Source organism: Ciconia boyciana, chromosome 2 (genome assembly GCF_034638445.1).
Source record: "Ciconia boyciana chromosome 2, ASM3463844v1, whole genome shotgun sequence".
Taxonomy (NCBI): Eukaryota; Metazoa; Chordata; class Aves; order Ciconiiformes; family Ciconiidae; genus Ciconia; species Ciconia boyciana.
In genome coordinates this window covers 58,805,666-58,830,221 of record NC_132935.1, presented here as the reverse complement: position 1 = coordinate 58,830,221, position 24,556 = coordinate 58,805,666, and the positions used below count along the sequence as shown (strand labels likewise).

The following is a 24,556-nucleotide window of genomic DNA, read 5'->3' as shown; positions in this document are numbered from 1 at the left end:
CTTTAAACTTTGCATTCAAAAGTATTTAAGTATTCAAGTATGTAAGTCATTTCCCTTACCCAATCCAAGACTTTTTATTTGAAGTATAGTCTTTCAGGAACAATAGAGTCTCGATCATTGAGACAGAAGCCATGATTTAGGAGGATTACTTTAACAGGCTTCTGTGTCATATGAATACTTTATTTGTTACAAGCCAGCCCACAACAAACTAGCAGTACAGGTGGAATCTCAAGAAGGCTGCTAGCAATGAAGATTTTACTAAAAGCCAAAACAAAAACAATTCCTCTGCAGATATTCTGCCCATATGCCTCAAGAACAGCAGTTGGCTAAACAACTGCTCAGAAAGAAGAAAGGCCTAAGTCATCATTATAGTTTAAATTCTCACAACAGCAAAAAGCTTTGTAATAATTTTGTATTATGAACAATACATCCTTCTCAAAGAAAAGCCTCTCCAGAGAAACAGAATCTGATAACACATTATATGGTAATTGTTACATTCAGAAATTAGGCCAAAATATTTACCGCTGTCAGGACCTCCATTCAGTGTACTCTAACACAAGGAGACCAGATCACCCTAACAGAATACTTCACCAAACAGCCAGTTTCAAATTCTGCATTGTTTAACAAATCTAGCCAGATCTGTTTGGAGCCCCTTGGGTCACAACATCTTGAACAAAGTTAAAGAACCAAAAAAACCTCCTACGCTTACGGTTGTACAACATGATCTAAATTTTTGAAACGTTGCTGACGTTTTAGACAAGCAGTTGATTCCCTTACACAGGAAAGATTAAAAAAATAGATTCATCTTCAATAGAGCTGCTATGACAAACTTATCTTTTAGACATTCATTTCTTCTATTGAAAGAGCTGCTAATCAGTCTGTCAGATAGCAGCAGCCAAAAAAAACCCCAATCTTAAAGAATATTTTTCAGTTGCAAATAACCCATGAACCACAGTAGAACCCAATACATAAAGACAAGAAAGGATTTGTACATGCGTCTTGTTGCAAGAGCTTTTAATTTTTCATGTAGCGAAAACTGATGGGTGTCATGCCTCAGTGTTATCATTCAAATTCTAATTTATCAATAAGGCAAGTTTACTGCATGGGAATAAGGCACATTATGGAAGATGATCAGAAATTCCCCCAGTCTTTAAGGGCATCTTGAAGTACTTCATGCTTTACCATAGCCTGTACTGACTTTTCCTGTTTCAAATGAAAGCAGTATGTTAACACTGTCCAAATGATTTCAATTGAGTGCTGTTGTTCCAAAGCAACCTCAAGAGCATAGAAATTTGTTTAGCTTTAAAATTGGAATTACTTTGTTCACAGAGTTTAAAAAGATTTTTCCTCCTCTCGCTTCCGGGATACCCAAACAAGATGAAGCTTTGTACTGCTGATAATAATAATCAAATCAGGACTCCTAGCTGGCAGTATGTTTTGTGTTAAGTATTAAGAAATTCAGCTCAGTTTGCTGCAAAATGGTACATTAAAGAGTTGCATGGTTACACAGCTAAAGTACATAAACCGTGTAAATTAAAAAATGGCATGCACTTAACATTTGTAGTATCTTCAAACAACAGCAGGGATTCTTTATGCGGTCCTCAACTTTCTATGTGCTAAAGGAGCAATCAGAACTTAGGTGCTGCCTCAGCCTTCTGGAAAGTTCTTGCTAGTTCCCCCGTTTCACCCAGAAGGGACCAATAATTAGACAAACACACCCATCCAAGACTTCTCTGCACAATGGTGACACTCATTCTTAGTTCAATGATCTTAGAACAATACCTGATAGCAGCCTAACAAATGTTTCTCAGGAAAAGAAAAAACTAAGTTTGAATAGCCAGTATTGAGAGGCTGGGGCTGCAAAGCACATGTAGAATCCCTTCTTTCTTTGTTTCTCGGATCAGTTTTGGAGATATGATCTTCTGAGCTCCCAACTATTGTTTCCAGCAGTAGGGACTGCAAATGCAGGCAGAGCATAATCAAAGTCACAGTTAAATGGTTTTTCAGGAAAAAATGAAAGTGGTAAGGGCCACTGATTTTCCTAACTTCACCTTGTTCTTTTAGTTCTTTCCTGAGCTCTTCCAAAATTTTCATTTCTATTGAAGTGGTGCTATAAATAAATATCACTCAGTCATTCTGAATGACAGTCAGTCAGTCTTCCCACTTCATTCTATCAAAAGTCACATGAACCAGAGCCGTAGCCCCCTCTGCCTCAGCAAACCCAGCAGGATCCAAATCCTTTTCAGAGCTGTAGAAACAAAATCTAAACTCTTGATCCCTAGGACATAACATTATAATTGACTTGTTTTCTTGACTAAAAGTGGATCTGATTAAAAAGCTGCAACAATCTAAGCAAAGGTTCTGTGTTGACCCCTCTGCCAAAGAGATGTATAATTCCTTACCCAGTTGATAAACAAAGTATTTCCCTTTCAACTCTTTTTCAAAAATTCATGACACTTTTCAAGTATTTTCTATGATTTTTTTTCCCCACATGCACAAAGAGATGCTGGAAAGATCTAATTGTTAACAGCTTTGAAAAAAATCAAGAGGAACAAATCTGACACGGTAGTTCAGAAACATTAATATCAAGTTGTGCTCAAAGATTTACACAACTCTGACAACTAGTCACGTTTTAAGAAGATAATTCTTCAAAACTCTAGATTTCTGATACAGAATTCATCTTCTCTCAATTTCAGCTAGCCTTAAACAGACAAATGACATAGATGTTTTCCTCATTTTAAGGAAAATTATGTTGAAAGAATTAGATGAAAGCTGAATAAAAACCCCTCCCAAACCACACATTATACAGGTCTCATTCTTCATGCCAAAATTAGAAGTCATTTAACATACACTTTTTTACCAAGTCCCCTTTTCAACACAATTATCTACTGGGAAGAGCAAGGACCCTACAAAATAAAAGGTAAGGTACCCTGGCAAGAAGGGTAAGTAAGGTTCCTACTACAGAAACAGGCCTGGTACTCTAAAGAAAGATCCCAAATCTTTATCTGGGCTTCTTAGAAAAATCAAGTCAAACTCTCTGGAGAGGACAGCAAAGCATATATAGCAATCATGAAATACCGAACATACAAAGTTCTTCACATTCAGCTCATTTAATTAATCATTAGAATTAATTCTTCCTAATAGTAATAGAGTCTCTGTCCTATGTAGACTTCTCTTGTATGGATGGCGAGGTAGGGATTAAAAACAAGGTAAGGAGAGAGAGCACAGAAAATCAGTTCTAACCCCCAACCCCCTTGTTCCAAGCGTCACCATAAAGTTAGAGCTGAGGAACAACAGGGAAGCAAAGGAGAGCTCAAATCCAGTCGCTCCCATATACAAATCTCAAAAGTCACCCCCACCTAAATTGTTACTCTGATAAAACACTCAAACAGATTCTATCAGAGGCACATCCATATCTCCAATATGGATACTTGAAAATTCCAATATTGCATTAAGTCACATATTATAGCAAAGGTCAGTTACTTTGCTATTTTTTTACAAAAATAAAACCAAGCCACTTAGTGTCTGATACAAACAAATCTGCATCTACAGAAACAGTTCCCACAAAAGGCAAGTTTGTCTCTACTTTCTCCGAGTAAAATAAAATTTTACATCTTAAATGGCAAAAGATAATGCATTATCACATAAGTAAGATGAAAAAGGTATTTTTGTAACATAAGAAAAACAGTACAGTTTAGTCCAACAAAAATATCAGCAGGGGTTTTTTTCAGAATACGCTAGGGCATATGAGAAAGAGAACTGCATAGTAAAAATAAGATGTTATCCAAAATTTGTGCTCAGGCCAGCGTTTATAGCATTTATATACTCACTGCTCCAGAAAGCTGAAATCTTAATTTGTGTTTCCAACTAGGTTTTTCAACTGGGTGACACTCCAGGTCCCAGAACTGGGAGTAATCCCCTTTATCTCTAGGTAGAAAGATTACAGCAACCTACCAAACCAAGAGAAAAATTTTGCAGAAGCTTATTAAAATAGTCTATACATCTTCACAATTTTATCTACACAAAGTTACAGTTAAGCCAGCACAAAATCTACACACTACAGAACATACATTCCACACACAGGTGAACTTGCAGAAAAAAATACAGCTCATCCTCCTTTGCCCACAAAACAGAAAGTTCTGATTAAATAGGTTGTACAAGCAATCTCGAACAAAATTTCAGTTCAGCTAATCTGCATTAAGCAAAGTCAGCAAGTGCTTGCGCAATTATTTCTATTAATAAAATGGAGTAGAAGGCAACCAGGAGGAGAAATAGGCCCAGCTGAAAGACAGCAATACCTTCCTTCACCTGTCAGCTAAGCTGTGAACAATTGTACTCCTCCAGCTCCAGGTCTGTAAGCACACTGTGCTGCAATTGTAGCACAACACTAGAAGGCCTGAAATTTAAACCAACTTGCAGACTATGCATTTGATCATCCTTAAGGGTCACCTATAACAAAGTCTTGTCTCTGCATAGTGCTGTACCAGGTTAATTCAAGAGTAAACTTGCATTGTTTTCAGAGTTGAGATTGGGGGAAGAAAGAGAAGGGGAGCAGCAGATTAGAAGAGATGACTACAACTATATCTAATTAGCCAAATATTATCATACCCACTGCAAAAAACAGCAAATCATGATGCCACTGTACCTTATCAGCTCCAGCCAACAGCCTGACATGCCAATAATGTAAATGTTATTCAAACAGGCCTGAGCTAGGATTGCTAAGGCAAAGATAATTGTTTAAATTCAAATAATGGTTTTCAATATTATGAAATAACTATGAAACTGGACAGAATTTTTTTATGTCTTGTAAATAGATTACAAATTGCATCATCATAGAATTAATGTAGTTAAGGAATGTCATAATAATCCATAATGATTAAAAGACAGGTGTTCATGAAGATGAACAGATAGAATTGAAGTAGCATTGAGGGAGAAGGTGAGGGACAAAAGCCCCATAGAAACCCATTCAGTATGTCCTTGGGTGTGCTTTATAATTGTGGTTGTGAAACCCTCTACTGGCCAGGAGATAAAATTGTAAGTCAAATGAAACCAACTTTAGGAACAGACAACTGTTTTGAATAAGTATGACAGGACTGCTTCTAAGGAAGGGAAACCAGTTCTCACACCAGTTTCATAAGAACCCAGTATTATTTGAGATTTTCTTGTGGATTTTTACAAAACATTTAAAAACAATTTTGTGTTCTAAAATAAACTTAAAAAAACCCACAAAAATACCACCATGTTAAAGTCAAACTACAGATTGCATGAAATCTTAGAATCAACTCAGCTGACATTATAACAGCTGTGCTAAGTAGACACTGACTACCTGATACACTCCAGAACCCAATTTTGGAAGGCCAGCATTTTATCATTATCAGATAAAGTATGACCAGCTTCAAAAATTCAACTGTTATTTCAAAGAATTTCTGATGTAAGATCCTATTTTACAACTGAGATACACTAATATGCTTGAAATATTTCTAAATGTCAGTTTACCTTCTCTTCTCCGTGAGCTTCAAGAGTACCAGAAACACGGGAACATCTGAAAGCGGAGTAAGTAACCCTATAAACACAACCAGTTCCATCCACATCCTGCAAATAAAGTTATGAGTCAGATTCAGAAAGAAAAAAAACAACAAAAACCTACACAATACACCCACACACATAGCACCCTTGCAAAGGACTGAAGAAAATACACCCAATCAAGCTGCTTTCAAGTGAACGAATAATATTGACTCCCTAAAAGCAAGTGAATAAAGACTAAAACTACTACAACATCTATGCAGTCATCATGACTACTGACTTCCAGTTCAGAGGTGGTACACTGGCTGGAACATGGCATACTCAGTCTTCTGGGCTACAGCTAAGCGTGCTACATAACCATTTCTCATGACAGCAAACCATAATAATTCTAGCATAAAATCGAAGTGACCATCAAGCATTTCAGACTATCAAAAAAATAGGGAAGCATTTACAAATATCAATGGTACAGCTACAGTAATTGCACAGGCGACAGCAGTGCAATTCAAGTATCCTTGACCTAACCTAAATTACCTACAGAGATACCATGTACAGCGTAATTCCAGCAGCACAAGTCTCAAAACAAGGCAAGTCTAGCATTCTGGAGCCAAAAGGGACACACATCTTTCATGTATGCTTGACTACTTAACGCAATCTGGATGATGATACTGGATGAGCACAAGCAAACTCTACAAGCCAGTAAGTGAACCAGAAATTGTCCCATAGAGCAATGATTCACAGGGAGCACATTAGAGATGAAAAAAGGAGTGAAACATTTCCCTTATATGGACAGAGGCAAAAAGAACTTTGTAACTGCGTTCAGGCTCAAATATATATTCTTTCTTGAGAGATGGAGGGAGAGAGAGAGCAGCAAGAAGAGAGAAGGAAAAAAACAGAGATTTAAATAAAACTACCAATGCAAGCAGTCACTCACTTTAACATAGGGTGGTGCAAAAGATGACAAATGCCACTTCACATTTTCATCCCCTTTATTCTCCATTTCCAAGTAACTCTCTAGAAGAGAAATATCAGACTAATACATTAAATGTCTTTGTTCAAGTGTTCAAGTATCTTTAGTGGAAAGAGTTTAAACAGACACTATGTTTCAAGACACACAGCAGTTTAATAGCAACAGTTCTCATGATGCCAACTCCAAGAGCAGACTCAAACAAAGCACTCTGTCATAAAATTCTTGAAAGCTTATACAAAAGAAATTTGGAAGTAAAGTCTTCTAGTGAAGAATCATATTGAAGATGCTTACAAGAAACAAAGTGAGACCTAAATCTCACCCTCAATAACCCCAAAACAATAATAGATAATCCTCTAAAAGAACCTGAAGCATATCAAAGAATGTTACGTGAATGTATTGCTGGTAGTAGGAAGTTAGCATCTTATAAATCCAGAACATGACAAATAGCAGAGAGATCTAAGTGACCTCCAATGGTCTCAGTTTATTGTATTCAAATTTTCAGCAGATACCTTCACCTATCAGTATACAAAAAAATTACCAAAAAAACCCACAAGATACCCAACTCCCTCCCAAGATATTATTTGACTGTTCAGGGAGAAACACTGACAGTATTCTAGTTTGGCATCAAACAAAGTTGCATCAAATAAAATCTGTTGTCATCCTAGTATGGATTTGTTACTCAGCATACACATATATATATAACACGTGCGTGTGTGTGTGTGTGTGTGTGTGTATATGAATATATATATATAGGAAACCTCAATAAAAAGCTTATGCTTGACATGCAGAAAGGAGAATAACTACTGATATTATCAGAAAATCCCAACTTTGACAGTATCAATAAGCATATTTCACACCTTAAAATGTACCTCTTGCCAAGAATCAACAGGATGTGTAAGATCATCTCAGTCTAGAGTAGCACTTCAGGAAGTTTAGGTACATATATATTATATAGGACATTTATAAAAATAGGAAACAAAAGGAGTATTATATTATACTCCTCTTTCATAAGTGTAGCGAAAAAACCCAGATATAATTGATAAATTAAGCCTTGAAAGTTCTAAAGTCTGTTAAATAAAAATGTAGCATCAGTGAATCATTAAAAAAATCCTCATTAGCTAGAAAAGAAAACAAAGCACTACCAAAAAAATCTGGTATCTAGATAACAGAATGACAGTTTCATAGAGTAATTTGGAGAATTTGAAGCATTACTGGTATTAAAAGTACAGACTCAGGATTTGAGACTGCATTATCAACTGTGTCTTCCTCAATCATTAAGTACAAGACAAGGATAGCCAGACTCACAGCTGACATTGCTATCATGTTAAGTAAGAACATTTATTTCTCTGCTACGTGGCAGATAAATCTATCTCACATCTTAGGGACATATATACAGATGAGGAGAATGGGTCTACCGCAAAAGTGCATTGACCCAAAAGACCTTCAACAAAACACAGTAACCGCATAATGCCTTCTTTGCCCAGGCACAGTATGGTTGCATTAATCACAGTTGCTTAAAAAATTGGCAACTTACCTGTCTGTATGCAAACCTATCTGTGGTAAAAAGTGTGGCTATACTGCATCAAGAGAAAAAAAAAAATAAGGGGGGGGGGGGGGGGGGAGGACTTCTGAAAAAAGAGTTCCACCACAGGGAGTAACATTTCAAACTAAAATCAGAAGAGGGGAACTGGTCAATCACACTTATCAGACTAAAAGAACAAAAACAAAGTCAAGGCTTTCAAGTTCTCAAACATGCAATACAGTAAACAAAACCTCTGAACACAAGATACTACAGATGCTGCATTTACTAAGTAAGCAATATTACCTGAGCTTTGGCCAGGTCTCGTTTTAGGAAAAACAATGCTTCTGTTCTTTATTTCCATTTTTGTTAGAGGGAGCATTGAGAGAGGTTTTGCCACATGAACAGCAGGACTTGCAGACTGTGGAGTAAATATATCGCGTCTTCTAGATGGAAAGTCTGCTCCAGACACACTCTGTGTGACTGCCTCTCGAATTTGCACTTTAATAAACTTTTGCACAATTGGGAGAAAAAGAAAGATTTAAATAGTGAACATTGATATATTAACAAGTCAAACTATTTAGCTCTATTTCCTTGAGCTATAAGAGCTCATGTTGTTCAGCTTTACATTCCAACAGAGAGTCTCATAACGTTAAATCACCAGATCTTCTCTAACTTCAATTCACAAAGTTTAAAGATTTTAGGACAAGTTTAATTTAGGAGAACAGGAAGATTTACTGAAAATTTGCTATCTAGACATTTTAATTCAATAGGAATAATAATTTAAACTAGTTAAATTTAATTGACAACTCCTACAATATTCTCTGCTTTCAGAGAATGGGAACAGGGCCGCCGCACACAGAAAGAGCTTTGTGTTCACTTCTGCTACATAATTAGCACTTCTAAAAGCTTCAGTTAATGATAGTAAAATCTTAGCATACTTTTTGCTTAATTGGATAGGTAGCAAAGAAGTGGCAAAAGCATTATCAACTACCAGATCTCTTACAATTTGGTTGTTTTTGCTACATTCTCTACTTTTGTCCTAGTAGGTTTCTTCTCTTAAATCCTTTTCTCATATTGTAGAAGGTAACATAGTTAAATATGTGCACAGTCTCCATTTCCTTCTCAACTCACTCTTTTCAACAACTTCCCTCTTTGGGGTTTCTTTAAGGCAGTTTCCAATTCTGTATCATATCTCACCTTCCTCCATCAAGAAGGAAAGTAGATATGCTATTTTATCCTTTCAGCGTCTTTTATTTCTCTCTCCACGCGTTGTTACAATTAACTCAAAATACATACTGGCTGTAAAAATAAAAAAACCTGGTGTCTATTTCTTTGGGGGAGATTACCAAGGAGTCTTTCTGCTTTTACACTGATGAAAGAAGAAACTGTTGGCTTCATAAATTTTATTTCTATGCCTTAATTTCATCAGGGAAAAGTCTTGGATTAAAATGCATGAAGAGCAAGAACCTGTTCTAGATATTCTTTACCACAGACTTGTCAGCCAGAAGGTTAAGTTTACCTTAAGGGAGCTCAAAAGGAGCTATGATGACTTGTCCAATAACCTCCTTTGACTTCTTTTATTTTAAAATATTATACAGACCAATTTTATATATGCAGGTATACATATATATATTTAGCATTTTAGAAAATGATACATAAGGCAGTGGTCTGTGTACAGATGCAATTTTGTTGGCAATTCAGTTTAAGTGTTCACATCATAGTATTTCTTCAGAGATGAATGAACTAAGAATCTCAGTTTGCAAAACAGCATCTCAAATACGTTTACTCCTTTTTTTTTTTTTTAGAGAACTTTACAAATTAGAGAGAATAATGGAAGTTGACAGAACAGCTGTCTCATACCTAAAAGGTTTTAGCAACATTACTAGACCTTATCCAGCAAAGTGAAATAAACAGTTGCAATCTCAACTCTCACGTAAGCCACATACCTTTTGTCCATTATCACAATGGATATAGATTAGGCCACTCCAAGGAATTAATGACGGCTTTGTGGCAAGTGATGGATTAGGACTCACCAGAATTAGTGTACTGCTCCTAATGAAAGAAAAAATACTACCATGATCCTCATATTAGAATGAGTATCTACAACAGATCTCACTAGCCCCCCGCAAAAAGGATGCACTTTTAAGATAGCAAGCAAGTGAAGATGATCTAGAGATAGTTAAATTTAAGGTATTCAGATATCCAATATATTATCAAGCTTTAGGAGTCAAAAACTTAACACTAAGACACTTTATAAACTTGTCATTGATGGTTGTACAAGGGGCCATAGGGAAAGAGTAAATCTTATCTCTTGTTAACATATACAACCAGTCAGGACATGCAAAGCAGACATATAACTACATGTTTCAGAAAAACAAGCTTCAATACTAGTGAACAAGGGAACTGCACTGTTCAAACAAAGTATACTGCACAAATTGCATTTCAAGAATCTTTTAAACTAATTCTAGTTTTAGAGAAGCAGCTTGCTTTCCTTCCTCCCACGCAGAACTGACCTTGGAAAAAAGAAGAGCCTTACAATGTTATCAATGCTTCCTATAGTTATTTAGAGTAGGGGACACTGAAGAGTCTAAATTCACTTGAAGCAGTTACGGCATCACACGGTAATTTGACCAGTGAGAACATAAATTCTTATTTACAGTGTTCCATATTCTATACTAGAGATATTTAAATAAAGGAGGGGAGAAAGTAAGCACTGAAGTATTTAAAAAAATGAGTAAAAAAAAAAATCACTGAAGTAAAGGTCATTGACTGTATGTTAGCAAAAGCACTCAAGCTACACCTGAAGAATTGCTACCAAATGCTACCAAATTCAGTAGGGACTCAGGACTTAATTATTCCACATTTGGGCAGGTTAGAGGTTGCCTTTAGCTCATTCCATGGAGCTTAAGGGGTTTAGTCAAGGTGAAACACAGGGCGGTCTGCTTGCTCTAGCATGGCAGAGTCAGTCCTTGATCTTAGAACCTTCTTTCACCATCATGAGAAATCAGACCTTCTCCTTTCCTGGCCTAAATCAGTTCAAGAATTCTGTCAGCTCCAGCCATCGCAGTGCATAGTAGTATGAAAGATTCTGGCTAGCTCCTGTCCTGACAGCATGACTGCTCTTGGCACTGCAGGGAGATGGCCATGAAAAGTAGAAAACCGCGCAAGTGCAGCTTGCTGTGCTTAAGTCAGCTGTTCCCACGAGTCTGTTTCCTACTTGCAGGCCTCTGTTCTTGATCCAGACTACTTACTTGGACCCAACATGTGAGGTTTCAGCTCATTCTTTTTCAGTGAACGGAACACATTTTAAAATCATGCAGTGCAAGAAAATTGCTTGCAGAAGGCCTTCCATTCGCTCTTTTTAAGAAATCATTCCACAGACAGTCCTGAGTCTAGGGTATGAGACACTCGAGATGTCCTTTCTGTCAAAGCTACTGGAAAGTTGTTCATTTTAATCTGGTTTTGAAACCATTGTTCTTGGCACTGATTGAATCTGCAAGGAGTGGCAGATATCCTAGCCCTTCCAGAAAATCCTCTTTATTTTGTTCTCACTAGTAATGAAAGTTCCCCAGCAGGGCATCCAAGAATTTACATCTACATGAATATGGAATTAAGTGGTTAAATGTATCACATCTTGCACAGTGATGCAGGACTGAAAAGAAAGTATCTGTTTGGGCAAATGTCTACAAAGTTAAAGCAACTGCTTAAATAAAACTCAGAAAGCAAACCCTATTTTTTGTGGAACATGAGACTTGTTTTTTTTGAAGATGCAAATAGTTTAATAGCAGGGTCTTAAAAGCCTTTCTGAACTGACCTTAAAAAAACCCAATAAATTTAGAAGTGAGAGGTGGTCAAAACTTTCAAGCATTTTATTGTGAAAGACTTTGCTGACATCCATGAGAAGTCTCATACACACATGCAGTGGTATTATGACTGCTGTTCCAAAATACTCCTAATTAAGACACAAGTGACCTGACACTGATTTGTCATTCTTTCCATACCTACAGATATTGATAAGCCAAAAGTTGAGTGGCAAAAACCAGTTTTGTCAGAATACAACAAACTGCCCCCCACAATCAAGTTCTGATGAATATCAGCACATTTGCAAAAGAAAACACTAAGTCCCCAGAAGAGAAGCATTCTATTAGAACTGTTATTTTTTGGTTGGTTTGTTTGTTTGTTGTGGGGAAGGGGGGAAGAAGTCCTTTTTGTTTTTAAACACACAGGTCATTTTTAAACAAAAAACTATCGTGAAAGGAGATTTTTTTAAAGCTTCAGCTTTGTTGACCATCCAGCTCCTGGAAAATTATGCAATAATAATAGTATTTCCAGGCACAGAAAATTCCTGGCCTCCAGGTAACTTTGTAAGTGACAGAAGAACACTCCCTCTATAGAGAACTATAAAAGGATAAGGTCCTAAAATATAAAAGCTAGATTTGTGTGTTAGCTGACAAAAAGACTATACCCCAACTATTTTAATTAGTTCCAGGGTATAGTCTAAACAAACTAAAATAAATTCCTAAAAACTAAAATTCTTAAACTACCTAAATTCCTGAACTAACTAAAAATAAATTCCTCCAAAACCTCACCACACTTTCACATGTAAATGAACCTATGAAAAGAAACTTACTCTGGTTCAATAACTCCGTGTTGTGGGGTTATAGTAAGGCAGTGAGCTGGCCATGAAAGCTCAAATGCCAACATCCTATTAGAATTGTTGACAATTTGTACATGTCCAGTATCCGCTGTTCCACCTGCAATATAAAAAAAAAGCTATGAAAAACTAACATGTACAAAAATTCACAGAAGCACCCAAGATTCAGAGATGCACCAATTAAGATAAACCATTTTCTGCCCTATTTTTACCTTCACACTGCTTTAAAATCTTCATAGGTATGCAGTGCATATTGTATGTATACACACACAGAGCACACTACCCCTGACAATTTAACCAAAACTGTGTTCAAACCAAGTTCACTGTTTAGATGTAAAGCTACTGCAGCAAGATTATTGGCCAAGACACATTTACAAACACAAAATAATTACAAATATAGTATGCAGTACAGTTATTTTAATACTAGAATGGTTATTTTATTAACTTCAAAAAATACTTACTAATAGAAGGAGAAGTCAAAGTCAAGTACTCGGGTTTAACAGCCCAAGTCTGTTGAGAGTCTGATTTATTCTGAACCAGATCATCAGTTTTTACGGGTAATGGAGGACCCTGAGGTCCTTTAACAGGAAGAACATCCAAAGTTGCATTGATATGTCTGACAGAGTTCTCAAATCTGAAAATAAGATTGCATTAAGCAAAAGTAGTAATAAAAATAACTTATGAGCAATTATACTAGCCTACTCTTAGTATTTCTCGAAATCTAATACTGAAATACAATGTCCTTTACATGGGCCTTCAATTTAATTCCATTCTCAATTATTAAGGAAAAATTAATTCAGCAGCTATATCATGACACAGGTTTTGCACAGAATGTTTAGAAGTGGAAGGTACCGTTTAGAAGTGGAGGGTACCGTTTAGAAGTGGAGGGTACTAAAATAAACAATTATCTTCAGGTGACAATAAAGTAAAATGCTTTTTCTATACATATTTTATTCAGTTCAAGAAAGTACTGCAGAGAGAAATAAGGCAATGCAAGTTGTGTTTCACAGAATGCTGGACATCAGGAGGGACCTCTGGAGATCACCTAGTCCAACACCCCTGCTCAAAGCAGGATCAGCTACAGCAGGTTACTCAGGACATTGTTCAGTCAGGTTTTGAATTTCTCTACAGATTAAGATTTTACAACCTCTCTGAGAAACCTGTTCCAGTGTCTGACCATCCTCACCAGAAAAAAAAAAAGTTTTTTTCTCATGTTTAAATGGAGTTTCTTGCATTTCAGTTTGTGTCCATTGCCTCTTGTCCTGTCACTGGATACCACCGGGAAGACTCTGTCTTCTTCTTCTTTACTTCCTTGTCAGGTATTTATACACATCGATAAGATCCTCCCCCCACTCAAGCCTTCTCTGCTCAACACTAAACAAACCCAGCTCTTAGTCTCTCCTTGTAAGACAGATGCTCCAATCCCTTCATCATCTTCATGGCCTAGCATTTCACACCTTTGCTTGCAAAATACATAGCAGATAAGGTCATATATGAAAGCTAGGAAGCTGTCATTTTAGGATTCAGCGTATTTTCTTAAGATAAAAGCTTAACTCACAACAAGTTTGATTTTAAATACTAAAATAAAAGCAGAAATCAACAGTTTAAAAAAAAAAGATAACTTTTGCTCCATACAATGTTGTGCAAACATACAGCTCTTCTTCCTATTACCTCCACTTCTACTTTTAATGCTTCTAAGAATCCTGACTCAGTTCAGGACAGCTGAACTAATACCTAGGAGAATTCATCCTTTAAGATAGCTATGGAACCAGGAAGGCAACTGATTCACATAATTCCTTTACATGGAATTTCCTAACAGTTAGATTAGTAGTTAACACACTCGGATCTCTTCTAAGAATTACAGTCTACTCAGAAAATTAAGATCCTCATGATGCTTAGCCGGGGAATAAATTCAAAACTAGAAGAACTGATAAGGCTATCAAGTGGAAAAAACAAACAAATGACAACCACAAATGCCTTGCTTGCTGCTGCAGATATTTGTTTCCAACCTCTAGCTTCAGAGGCCAATATGCTTGACAAACACTTGCTAGCCGACAAATCTGTCAAGTGTCCCAAAGCTTTCAGCATCTAGAGTTCAACAGGTACAAGCAATTCCAAGACAACATCTACATACATAGATGTTAAATACACCAGGACTAGCAGGACACTTTCTTCACCTATGTAACAGGATCTTGAGAAGAAAAAAACCATGAAGACTCAATAAACAACCTATGCAAATATATTCCTTACAGTGTTAAAGTTAACCCATCTTTATTTTGTTTTTATGCTATGCTATCTTAGTAAGTAGGACTTGTATAGGATTTGGACATTTCTTTCCCTTTTCAGGGCTCCAAATGCTACAGCAACCTGTCTAAATAAAAGTGACCGGTCTATTTTAAAGACCGGGTCTCTGCCAGTCCTCCAAAGAAATCCTTCCAGTAACAGACCACTTCATTCGAGGGAGTGACAGGGGCAGGGGTAGCCTCAGCACTGATCATTCTCTTCATCAGTATACTACACACTACACTGAAAGGCCAGCATATGGGCTGGACAAGGAAAAGGCCACTAAGCCTTTCTAATAGATCTCTACTTCCATCCCAGACGTCAAAAATTCATTACAAGGAATGAAGTGGTTATAGTCCTATTAGGACTACAACAACAAATGTACTTTGGAAGTGCCTATGGAAAAAAAAACAGTTTATTCAGATGAAGAATAGGAAGTTGCAGATAAAGTTAATGGTAACAGTTGAGGGAATAGTTTAAAAGTTATCATAACAGTTTAAACAGACTATATAGAGAAAAAGTAAGAAGAGCCACCTGGATAGTCATTGGAGCCATTCTCATTATAGAGCCAGCTCTCTCTCTTGCAAAGCAAGTCAATTTTCATCACTGACATTAAAATCTTCAATGAAAGGAGAAGCACTTCAGTTAGGCATTATTTAACAGTTAGCCTTATAGTTACATTACCTGTCTGATTCCAAATGACGTCCAGGAGACTGCTGAAATCCGTCCCGATCAAAACTGGAATACCCAACCACAGAAAGGATAACCTTTCGCATATTTGCGTAGAAAAGATGGATATCATTTGTCCCCCGGGGGATATCGCATACTAAAATTAGAGTAATAGAGCAATTCTAATAAAAACAAATCTATAATACTCAGAAATTACACAACAGAGATTTAGGATATAGTCCTAGTTAATCTGTTGACTAAGATATCCTAGATCATTCAAAAAATTACTTACTACAAGTTCAGTTATCAGGCATATATCAACATTAACGTGAGATGTGACATACAACTAAAAAGTTAAAATTGGTGTGCATTTAGATTTGTAAGACAGATATTTTCCACCTTTACACAAATAGTACATACTAATCAGATTCTATGCCAAATTAAAGTTTTACTTTTTTTTACCCTGACAAATAAGACTAATATGTTCCTAAGGCTTAACAGAAGGAGATTCAACTTGAGGGAAGTTATTTTTCAATTACTCAGTCTATTCAATCTAACACTTTGTTATTTAATTCATTATACTTGTAAATAACCAAAAGGTCAGGAATGAAGAGCATGATTTAAAAATAATAAAATGTTTCATCAAAATGTTTAATAATCAAATCAAAGTTTTCTTCTTTGCTTTGGGCCATTTCATGTTGAATAGACAGAATGAAGAAGTTAACACTTCTCACACAGGATACATTCAATCCAACCATTATTTCCTTTGCTGCATAGTAGATACCAGGGACAATTATTAATATTTACATAGTTTCTACAATGCAGCTACAGGTCAGACAGAGCAACATCTGTTGTAGAAGCGTTTTTAGTTAGAATTTACATGCATCCGGAAACTTGTTAACAAAGCTAAGTCTTGCAAAAGGATGTCTAGCAGAATGTGGGTTTTGGAAGAAATTATTTATTTATTCTGTCATATATATAAGAAAATTCAGTATGGAAATATGGCCTTTCTTTAGGATGACCATTATTTCTACTCTAAGTTTCTTTTATTCCCTCCCCCCACCCCCCAACTGAATTCCATTCAGTTCTGGAAATCCCAATTTTCAAATATCTCATTAAAATATTTAACTCTTACAGCCTATCTCATTTTCACCAACTTAAAATATCAAAATGGCTAGTTCATTGTATCATTAAGATAACTTTGAATGCCAAGGCCACAGTGCACACAATTCCAGACCCAGAAGTGTCAGACCCAAATCACAGCATGCAAACAGCATGATGATGCCATCTTCACAATCACAACAGACAGAAACAATCTTATACAAAGGCTTAGCTCCTATAAAATATAGTGAAGTACATCATATGATACCTAGAAATGGGCAAGAGGATCTTGTGAAGAATACTTGATCAGAATTCCTTCCCTGCTCTTTAACAACACATCCATATGCAGACAAGAGGCTAATATGCATTGGAAACTAAATTCATTTTGACAACCCAAGTACAAAAGTCACAAAACATTTCAGCCTGCTTTAGAATAAGAAGTTGCTAGGTGTTAACTATCAACAACCACTGTCTCTGCTCAATTAGTAATTGAAGCATACCTCAGCAACTAGAAATATATCATATCAGTGTGTAAAAGATGTTTGATTAGTGCAGCAAACCGCATTAGTGTTGGCGAGTAACTGAATCTGGTAGCTTGACTGCCACAGGTCCAACCAGTAGCAAGGCTGAGCATGTGTTCCCAGTAAGCACCCACACACACACGCACATACACAGAGCCAGCCACACAGACAGAAACACTCAGCACTTTGCACAAACACAAACAGCCCCAATGGCCTCATCCTGTTCTCCTCTCTGGCTGATCAGGATGAAGGCTGTTACCAGGATCATACATACACACAATGTGGATCCCTCCAGCTGTTGGCCCTGGGCCATACCACACTGATGCATGACGTGAGCAGACTGGTGAAAAACTGACACCACACTATTTCAAACACTAACATTAGTATGTAATTTCTTAATAGGTTTTTCAAATACCTCTGTGGATTAAGGCAGTGAGGAATGGAAACCAAAACAGTCTAGGGATCCAACTTTACATTAAAAGCAATCCTTATAGCCAAGACATTCTATTCTTTGAGCTTTTTTTCAGCATCATCTCTTTAACAGTCTTTCATTTAAAAGGCCAAAAAGTAAAAAAAGCATTTAGATGTTGAAAAAATAACTTACTTTTCACCTAAAAGATAGCATCTTACAGAAAAGAAAAAAAACAACCCACGATTTCTTAATTCTAGGTTCTACTATTAGCTCCTGTAAAGTATTTGACTTACGAGAACATGTAACAAAAAAACCACGGTGGATATTCCCACTGAAAAGTCAGCAAACACTAATCTGTGTAAAATAAGATTGTACTATTCACACTGGACATCATTGGTGATAAGAAGGTAAGGAAGGGCATGAAGTTTGTATAGGCCTGTAGTTGAAGAATAACCTAGTTTACTTTTCCAAGAGCTACTCTTCCAGCACCCCTCCTTGAAGGCATGTTTGCAGTTATACAAGTCTGTCTCCTAGGTTTTTTTATAACAACTGTCTTCACCTCACATTTACTGAGTACAGAAAGTAGGACATAAGAGGGCAAGGATCTTTTATGTCCAAGATAAATAAGTTTGAGTAAATTAAAAAAAAATGTGACCAAATAGGGAACAAGAAGCTATATTTCAAATATTCAGGGAAGCACACTCTCAAGAAGAGACAGAAAAACATTAAGATGCCAGAGGTAGCCCTTGTTTTCTACAGAACAAAAAAAAAATTAAGTTACCATTAGCAAAACTCTAGCAATAAGGCAATAAGAGATAATCAAGGATGTCTAGGCTCTAACACTGGCTTAACAACTTCAGAACATAGTCCAGAACCCAAGTATCTTATCTTCACTAGGATTTCACCTCAACCAAGATGAACAATCAACAATCTTTACTGTTCCAAGTAAAGACAACATACAATCTATGGGGAAAGAATTGGACTACATTTATTCAAGTGTAGTAGCCTTAGAACAGTAAAATCTTTCCAAATGTGAATAGAACTATTTCGAGAAAAAGGATTTACAGTAAACTTGTTCATGACTCTTATGGGATCTTATGAACGGGGGGGATGGTATTTGGTTTTTTGGTAGTTTGGGGTTTTGGGGGGATGGTCATTGGGTTTTGGTTTGTTTGTTTGTTAAGGACACCTTTACAATATACTGCATTCTTTTTTAATAAATTCTTTGCTAACACAAGTAGAAGTACAAAAAATATAAAGTCATTTAATGTGGGGAAATACATATTTTAATGTCAGCAAAGTCTGCCTCTCAATTTTCAAATATAAGATATATCTGTGTACAAGGAACTGAATCTTTCTCAATTATTAATAATAAGGCAAATACTCTCCAAATAAACTGAGCATTTTTAATGCTATAACATTCATGGTCTGGGGTTTAATTTTGCTAGGAGAAAAGTACAGTAAATTCTTTAAATAGACAGGTATTGAATGAAAGAAAGCAAGTTCCATTGTGGTGGGTTGACCCTGGCTGGATGCCAGGTGCCCACCAAAGCTGCTCTATCACTCCCCTCCTCAGCTGGACAGGGGAGAGAAAATATAATGAAAGGCTCATGGGTCAAGATAAGGACGGGGAGAGATCACTCACCAATTACCATCATAGGCAAAACAGACTCGACTTGGGGAAATTAGTTTAATCTATTACCAATCAAATTAGAGTAGGATAATAAGAAATAAAAACTAATCTTAAAACACCTTCCGCCACCCCTCCCTTCTTCCTGGGCTCAACTTCACTCCCGAATTCTCTACCTCCTCCCCCACAGCAGCACAGGGGGACGGGGAATGGGGGCTGCGGTCAGTTCATCACACGTTGTCTCTGCCGCTCCTTCCTCCTCAGGGAAGGACTCCTCACACTCTTCCCCTGCTCCAGCGTGGGGTCCCTCCCATGGGAAACAGTCCTCCACGAACTTCTCCAAGGTGAGTTCTTCCCACAGGCTGCAGTTCATGAACTGCTCCAGCGTGGGTCCCCCACAGGGTCACAAGTCCTGCCAGCAAACCTTCTCCAGCATGGGCTCCTCTCTCCATGGGTCCACAGGTGCTGCCAGGAGCCTGCTCCAGCATGGGGTCCTCCACAGGCTGCAGGTGGATATCTGCTCCACCATTAACCCCCATGAGCTGCAGGAGGACAGCCTGCCTGCCTCACCATGGTCTTCACCATGGGCTGCAGGGGAATCTCCTCCCCCTCCTTCTTCACTGACCTTGGTGTCTACAGAGTTGTTTCCCTCACATATTCTCACTCCTCTCTTCTGACTGCTGCTAGTGCTGTGCAGCTTTTTTTCCCCGCTTCTTAAATACGTTATTCCAGAGGCGCTACCACCGTCACTGATGGGGCTCAGCCTTGGCCAGCAGCAGGTCCATCTTGGAGCCGGCTGGCATTGGCTCTATCAGACATAGGGGAAGCTTCTAGGAGCTTCTCACAGAAGCCATGCCTGTAGTCCCCCCACTACCAAAACCTTGCCACACAAACCAAATACCTCTGTCCAAACTGAGAATTTTGCTTCTACATTTATCAAAAAAGAAATAGTGGAAAAATAACTAGGATTCAAGCCTAAAAGTACATTTTTCCACCCGAAAACAAGTATTACATTTTTAACAAGTCATAGGCTTACCTTCTGTCACAAGTTGCTCCCCTTGAAATTCTTCATCAAATACAATGTTTCTCAATAAGCTGTTTTCTGGGATTATGTGTTTTTCTACCTCAGGTTTATACATCATAGCTCTGTTAAAGAGATAAAGAAATAAGAGTCATTAAATCACACAAAGTATTGGAAACAACAATTTTAAAAGATTGGCAAGATTGGTAAGAATCCAGCATCATTTTAACTTTATAATTTCTTGAATACACCAAGCTCAAATCTGTGAGCATTCATTTAAAACTGAAATCTTTTCATAATCTTAAAATGGTTAAAGAAATAACTGCTCTATTGCTGCACAGTAAAAGGAACCACTGAAATAATGGCTACCACACACTTGTCTTTCCAAGATACTTGTTCTCTGCTGTCAGTCACACCTACCTAGATTTCTGATAAGTACATCAGGCATCTGAGTGATTTTTCAATCACCACAGGAAGCAGGAGAATGCTATTTCGGTCATGAGTGAAAGCCTTTTGAGGGGAAAAATTGACTAGTCAATGGCAGAGTGGCAGCAAGTGCCAACCAACAGCAGGAACATGGAGCCAAGGAGCATGACTGCCAACAGGACAGAAAAGACTGGGAGGAATAGGGATATAAATAGTCCTGGGAAAAATGGGAAGCTACAGGTCAGTAAGAGGAAATGTGGCACTCAGATAGGTTCAGAGCCATGGAGGTGGAAAGAATACCTCAGCACTACTAACTCTCAGGTCTAAGCTACTTACCAGGCTGCTGACTATGTATATTTTTGGAGTAAAGACCTTGAGCCACAACTTGGCAGACCAGGTAGATTACTTATTTCACATTCCTGCCCCTAAGTCCCAAATCATGTTCTCGTTCTAGTACACAATTACAGAATGGGGTTTGACTGGCTTACAGTACTCAGTCATTTCAAGAAAAAAGCAACTCTTTCAAATTATCACGGGAGACTTCAGAGAAACTCCCACCACAAAACAACCAACTAAACCACCATGTTCAAGAACCAAATGCCATGCCTGCTGACTAATAAAATCAGTAACAAATAATTTCACTCACATACCAATGTCCAGAGTCCAAATAAAAAGTTTCCAACAATACCTATATAGGTGCATCAAGCTCCTTAACGGGTTTTCTGTTGATCAGTACGAAGCTTTTCCCTAAGTATTTTTGCCCTTTGAGAAGGACTCTATGATAGTGAGCATTGCCTCAGACAAAAGAGTTCATACAAAAATCAGCAATAAGCATCTTCTAAGATATCTAAGATAAGCCAATTTTCTATCAAGAAGGTCACAAATGCAGCTATTCCATGAGCTTTGTATTCAAAGTCATACAGTTAAATTCAGCTATGTTTAATACTTCATTTGGATAACAATAAATACAATTACTTTCATGCACTTGTTTCAGGCAAAAAGTTTCAGGCAATCACATTTAAAAGCAACAGTGAAATACTCCCATTCTGAAATTTTGCACTGAATAATGATCATCAGCACCTTAGTGCTCTGCCTATTCTTAACATTTTGCATTATCACTATACACCACACACAGCAATAAGTCAAAAGTGCCACTTATGTCATTAAATCAGAGTATGCCATTTTTGTGCATTTGAGTTATGCAAATTGAAATGCAGAGTAACACAGCCTCTATTTAAGCTCTGTAAGATATATTCTACATATTTCCTTAGTGTGTTACAAGCATATGTGGATGTTATTTCTCTCACATACACATCTACTCAAACACTGTCTTTGTCAACAGAATTCAGCAAACCAAGATGCAAATCTTGTTCAAAACTTAATACCACGGAATTTCAGTACTACTCCTTTCATGAGCCTTTTCTTTAAAAATTAAAGCTACCTATGTATTGGAAAGAGAAATACCAAGACAGAACACAACTCTCTTCTCATACAAAAAAGCAAAAATTTTCCCGAAAACCCAAACACACTCAAATTCAAGAATGTAAAAAGAAGGTAAAACCCTTAACTAGGACTGTAGCTACAGTATGTAAACAAAACCACAAATAAACAAACCAAATCCCCGCTAAACAACCTACCAGATATAAGACTTACTAGATCTCTCCATGTCATTACTGTCTTTTGGTTTGTTCTTGCTATTTTTGGAAGCATGTTAAAGCCATACTCATGGTAGCACACACTTTTAGCTTTCTTTTTATTAAACATCTGTCTCTGTTACAATAGCAAACTACATCTTACCTACGATACTGCTGCCTAGAAACTTCATCTCCACAAAAAAAACATACTGTCGATACCAATGTGTTTGTTTTATGGAAGTTATTTTCCTTTTCCATTGGATTCCATGTTATAGTAATCACCTGACAAAATAAGTAGACAACATACGTAGAAAAAGAAAATCTTATTGTTAGTACTAACGTTTGGAATATGAGTCAACAAATTACTGCAATACAAGTGAAACAGGATTTAATGCAAGTTAAGAGAGATTTTAATAAAGAACTAGTCAGACACATTCTCATTAATCACATTTATTTTAATTTAAATTAATAAAACTTGCTCAGAATCAGGTATTATACTTACTTCATGTGTTCCTTCTCTTAGTACAAACTTCTCTGGAGATACCATCATTACCTGAGGAGCCATAACTGTTTTTGTCCGTAGGTTTGCAAAGCACAGTGCTTTAACATAGGCAGCCCGAGAACCTGTATTTCTTATGCAGAAGGAAGCTTTCCTTAATCTTGCAGGCAATAATCCATCCAGTGTTACCATATAACTATCTGACAGTTTTTTAACATTTTCTAAAGTTATGTTGCTTGTTCCTCCATATCCAGATAACGGTATCTGGGGGGGGGGGAAAGGAAAAAAAAAAAATCACCAAAAAAAAGTAGTACTTCAAATGAAAGAAAGCTTCTTACTAAAACTTCTGTACAACTATGGTAAGCTATATAAAGAGTTACAGAAAGACAAATGAAAATGCTTAAAATGTGAACTCAAAAGACTTTGCAAGAAATAAAAAAGCCTAAGTTTATTCAACCTGTTTCAAGTTTTACTGAAAACTAAATTTAAGGCCTACCTATAAAACAAGACAAGTTCAGACTTTTTGACAGTTCTAGAGTTAAAATCTTGGGCTACTTTTAACATAGTACATAAAAATCTTTCTTCTTCCTTCACAAGGGGACAAAGTGCATGCAAAATTGAGGTTAATGTTCAAACTGTAAAATTTAGTGCCCACACAATCTTTCAGAAGTGTACAGATATGCATAGTGTATATCTTGAAAAGTTTCAACTTTTTGACAGAAACAGCTATTCAGTGCTAGATTTAAAATAATTATGAAAAATGTGTGTTTAAAATTATTAGAAATAAGGTTGGGACTCTTACAGTAAACTTAATTCCCGGCTGTGAGCGAATCCCCATCTGTTTGATTTCCAGCTTTGCAAAGAAGCAAGTTATTCGAGTAGGTGCAAACATCAAGTATATGTTAGTATCTTCTTTAGGACGGATTTTGAGTTCCCAATTACTAGTTAAGCGTTCTTCTGATCCAAATATACTTTGCAGCTATAAAAACAAAGACATCAGAAGTGAGTGATTACAACAGGAAAAACATATTACTAGTAAGACTTACTTCACTAGTAACCCAAAATTAACTTCTTCAAAACCTGGATTAACTCGGTTGACAATGGCACATATTTAATGGCACATATTTAACTCGGTTGACAATGGCACAACAGAAAAGACCAAGTTCAAGACACTTTATATTCCCACAACAAGCATATCAATGCCTCTCAGTTTAGACCAGAGTTTTTTACTGTCAATCCACAATACAGTAAGGCTGACCTTAACCAGCACTACATTAATGCCTTCTCAGTTGAAGATTTTAGATATCGAATCTAAACATCTGAGGAAAAAAGGGGATATAAATGTATGCAGACTACATAGCAAAAAAATCTCTAGTTATGGTAATTCCCAAAAGCTAACTCCAGTTTTCCTTTCTTCCCTCTCTCCTGTACACTGAGTCCCTTGGAATGAGGTCTGGAATCCGTCCTGCAAGAAGTGCCACTGACTGTGTACTCCACCAGGTATTGACTGTTGTGCTACAGCAGCTTAAAGAGCTGTAAATTGAGCTCCAATTTGCTGCAACACTGTTATGGTTTCAGCTCTTCCTAAGGTTGCCAGTGTAGTTTAAGCTCTGCTACCACGTCCATCTTGGCAGTCTCAGAGCAAATACTCACACAGCTTGCTAGTCACTGACATTTATAAAGGAACAACCCTT

General features: G+C 37.0%; 1 protein-coding gene across 1 annotated transcript in view; it reads right to left on the bottom strand.

Annotated features, from left to right (window-relative positions):
* The window catches only part of CEP192 (centrosomal protein 192), a 95,433-nt gene that overhangs the window by 6,268 nt on the left and 64,609 nt on the right, over nucleotides 1–24,556 (bottom strand). Inside the window, exons 40-51 of the mRNA XM_072851586.1 lie at nucleotides 23,665–23,841; nucleotides 22,866–23,126; nucleotides 22,527–22,666; nucleotides 20,319–20,428; nucleotides 15,634–15,775; nucleotides 13,128–13,300; nucleotides 12,643–12,766; nucleotides 9,959–10,064; nucleotides 8,316–8,520; nucleotides 6,455–6,534; nucleotides 5,497–5,592; nucleotides 3,831–3,950 (exon numbers count right to left, since the gene is read on the bottom strand). Of these exons, the coding sequence (XP_072707687.1) occupies nucleotides 3,831–3,950; nucleotides 5,497–5,592; nucleotides 6,455–6,534; nucleotides 8,316–8,520; nucleotides 9,959–10,064; nucleotides 12,643–12,766; nucleotides 13,128–13,300; nucleotides 15,634–15,775; nucleotides 20,319–20,428; nucleotides 22,527–22,666; nucleotides 22,866–23,126; nucleotides 23,665–23,841 (1,734 nt within the window). The remainder of the gene's footprint in view (nucleotides 1–3,830; nucleotides 3,951–5,496; nucleotides 5,593–6,454; nucleotides 6,535–8,315; nucleotides 8,521–9,958; nucleotides 10,065–12,642; nucleotides 12,767–13,127; nucleotides 13,301–15,633; nucleotides 15,776–20,318; nucleotides 20,429–22,526; nucleotides 22,667–22,865; nucleotides 23,127–23,664; nucleotides 23,842–24,556) is intronic.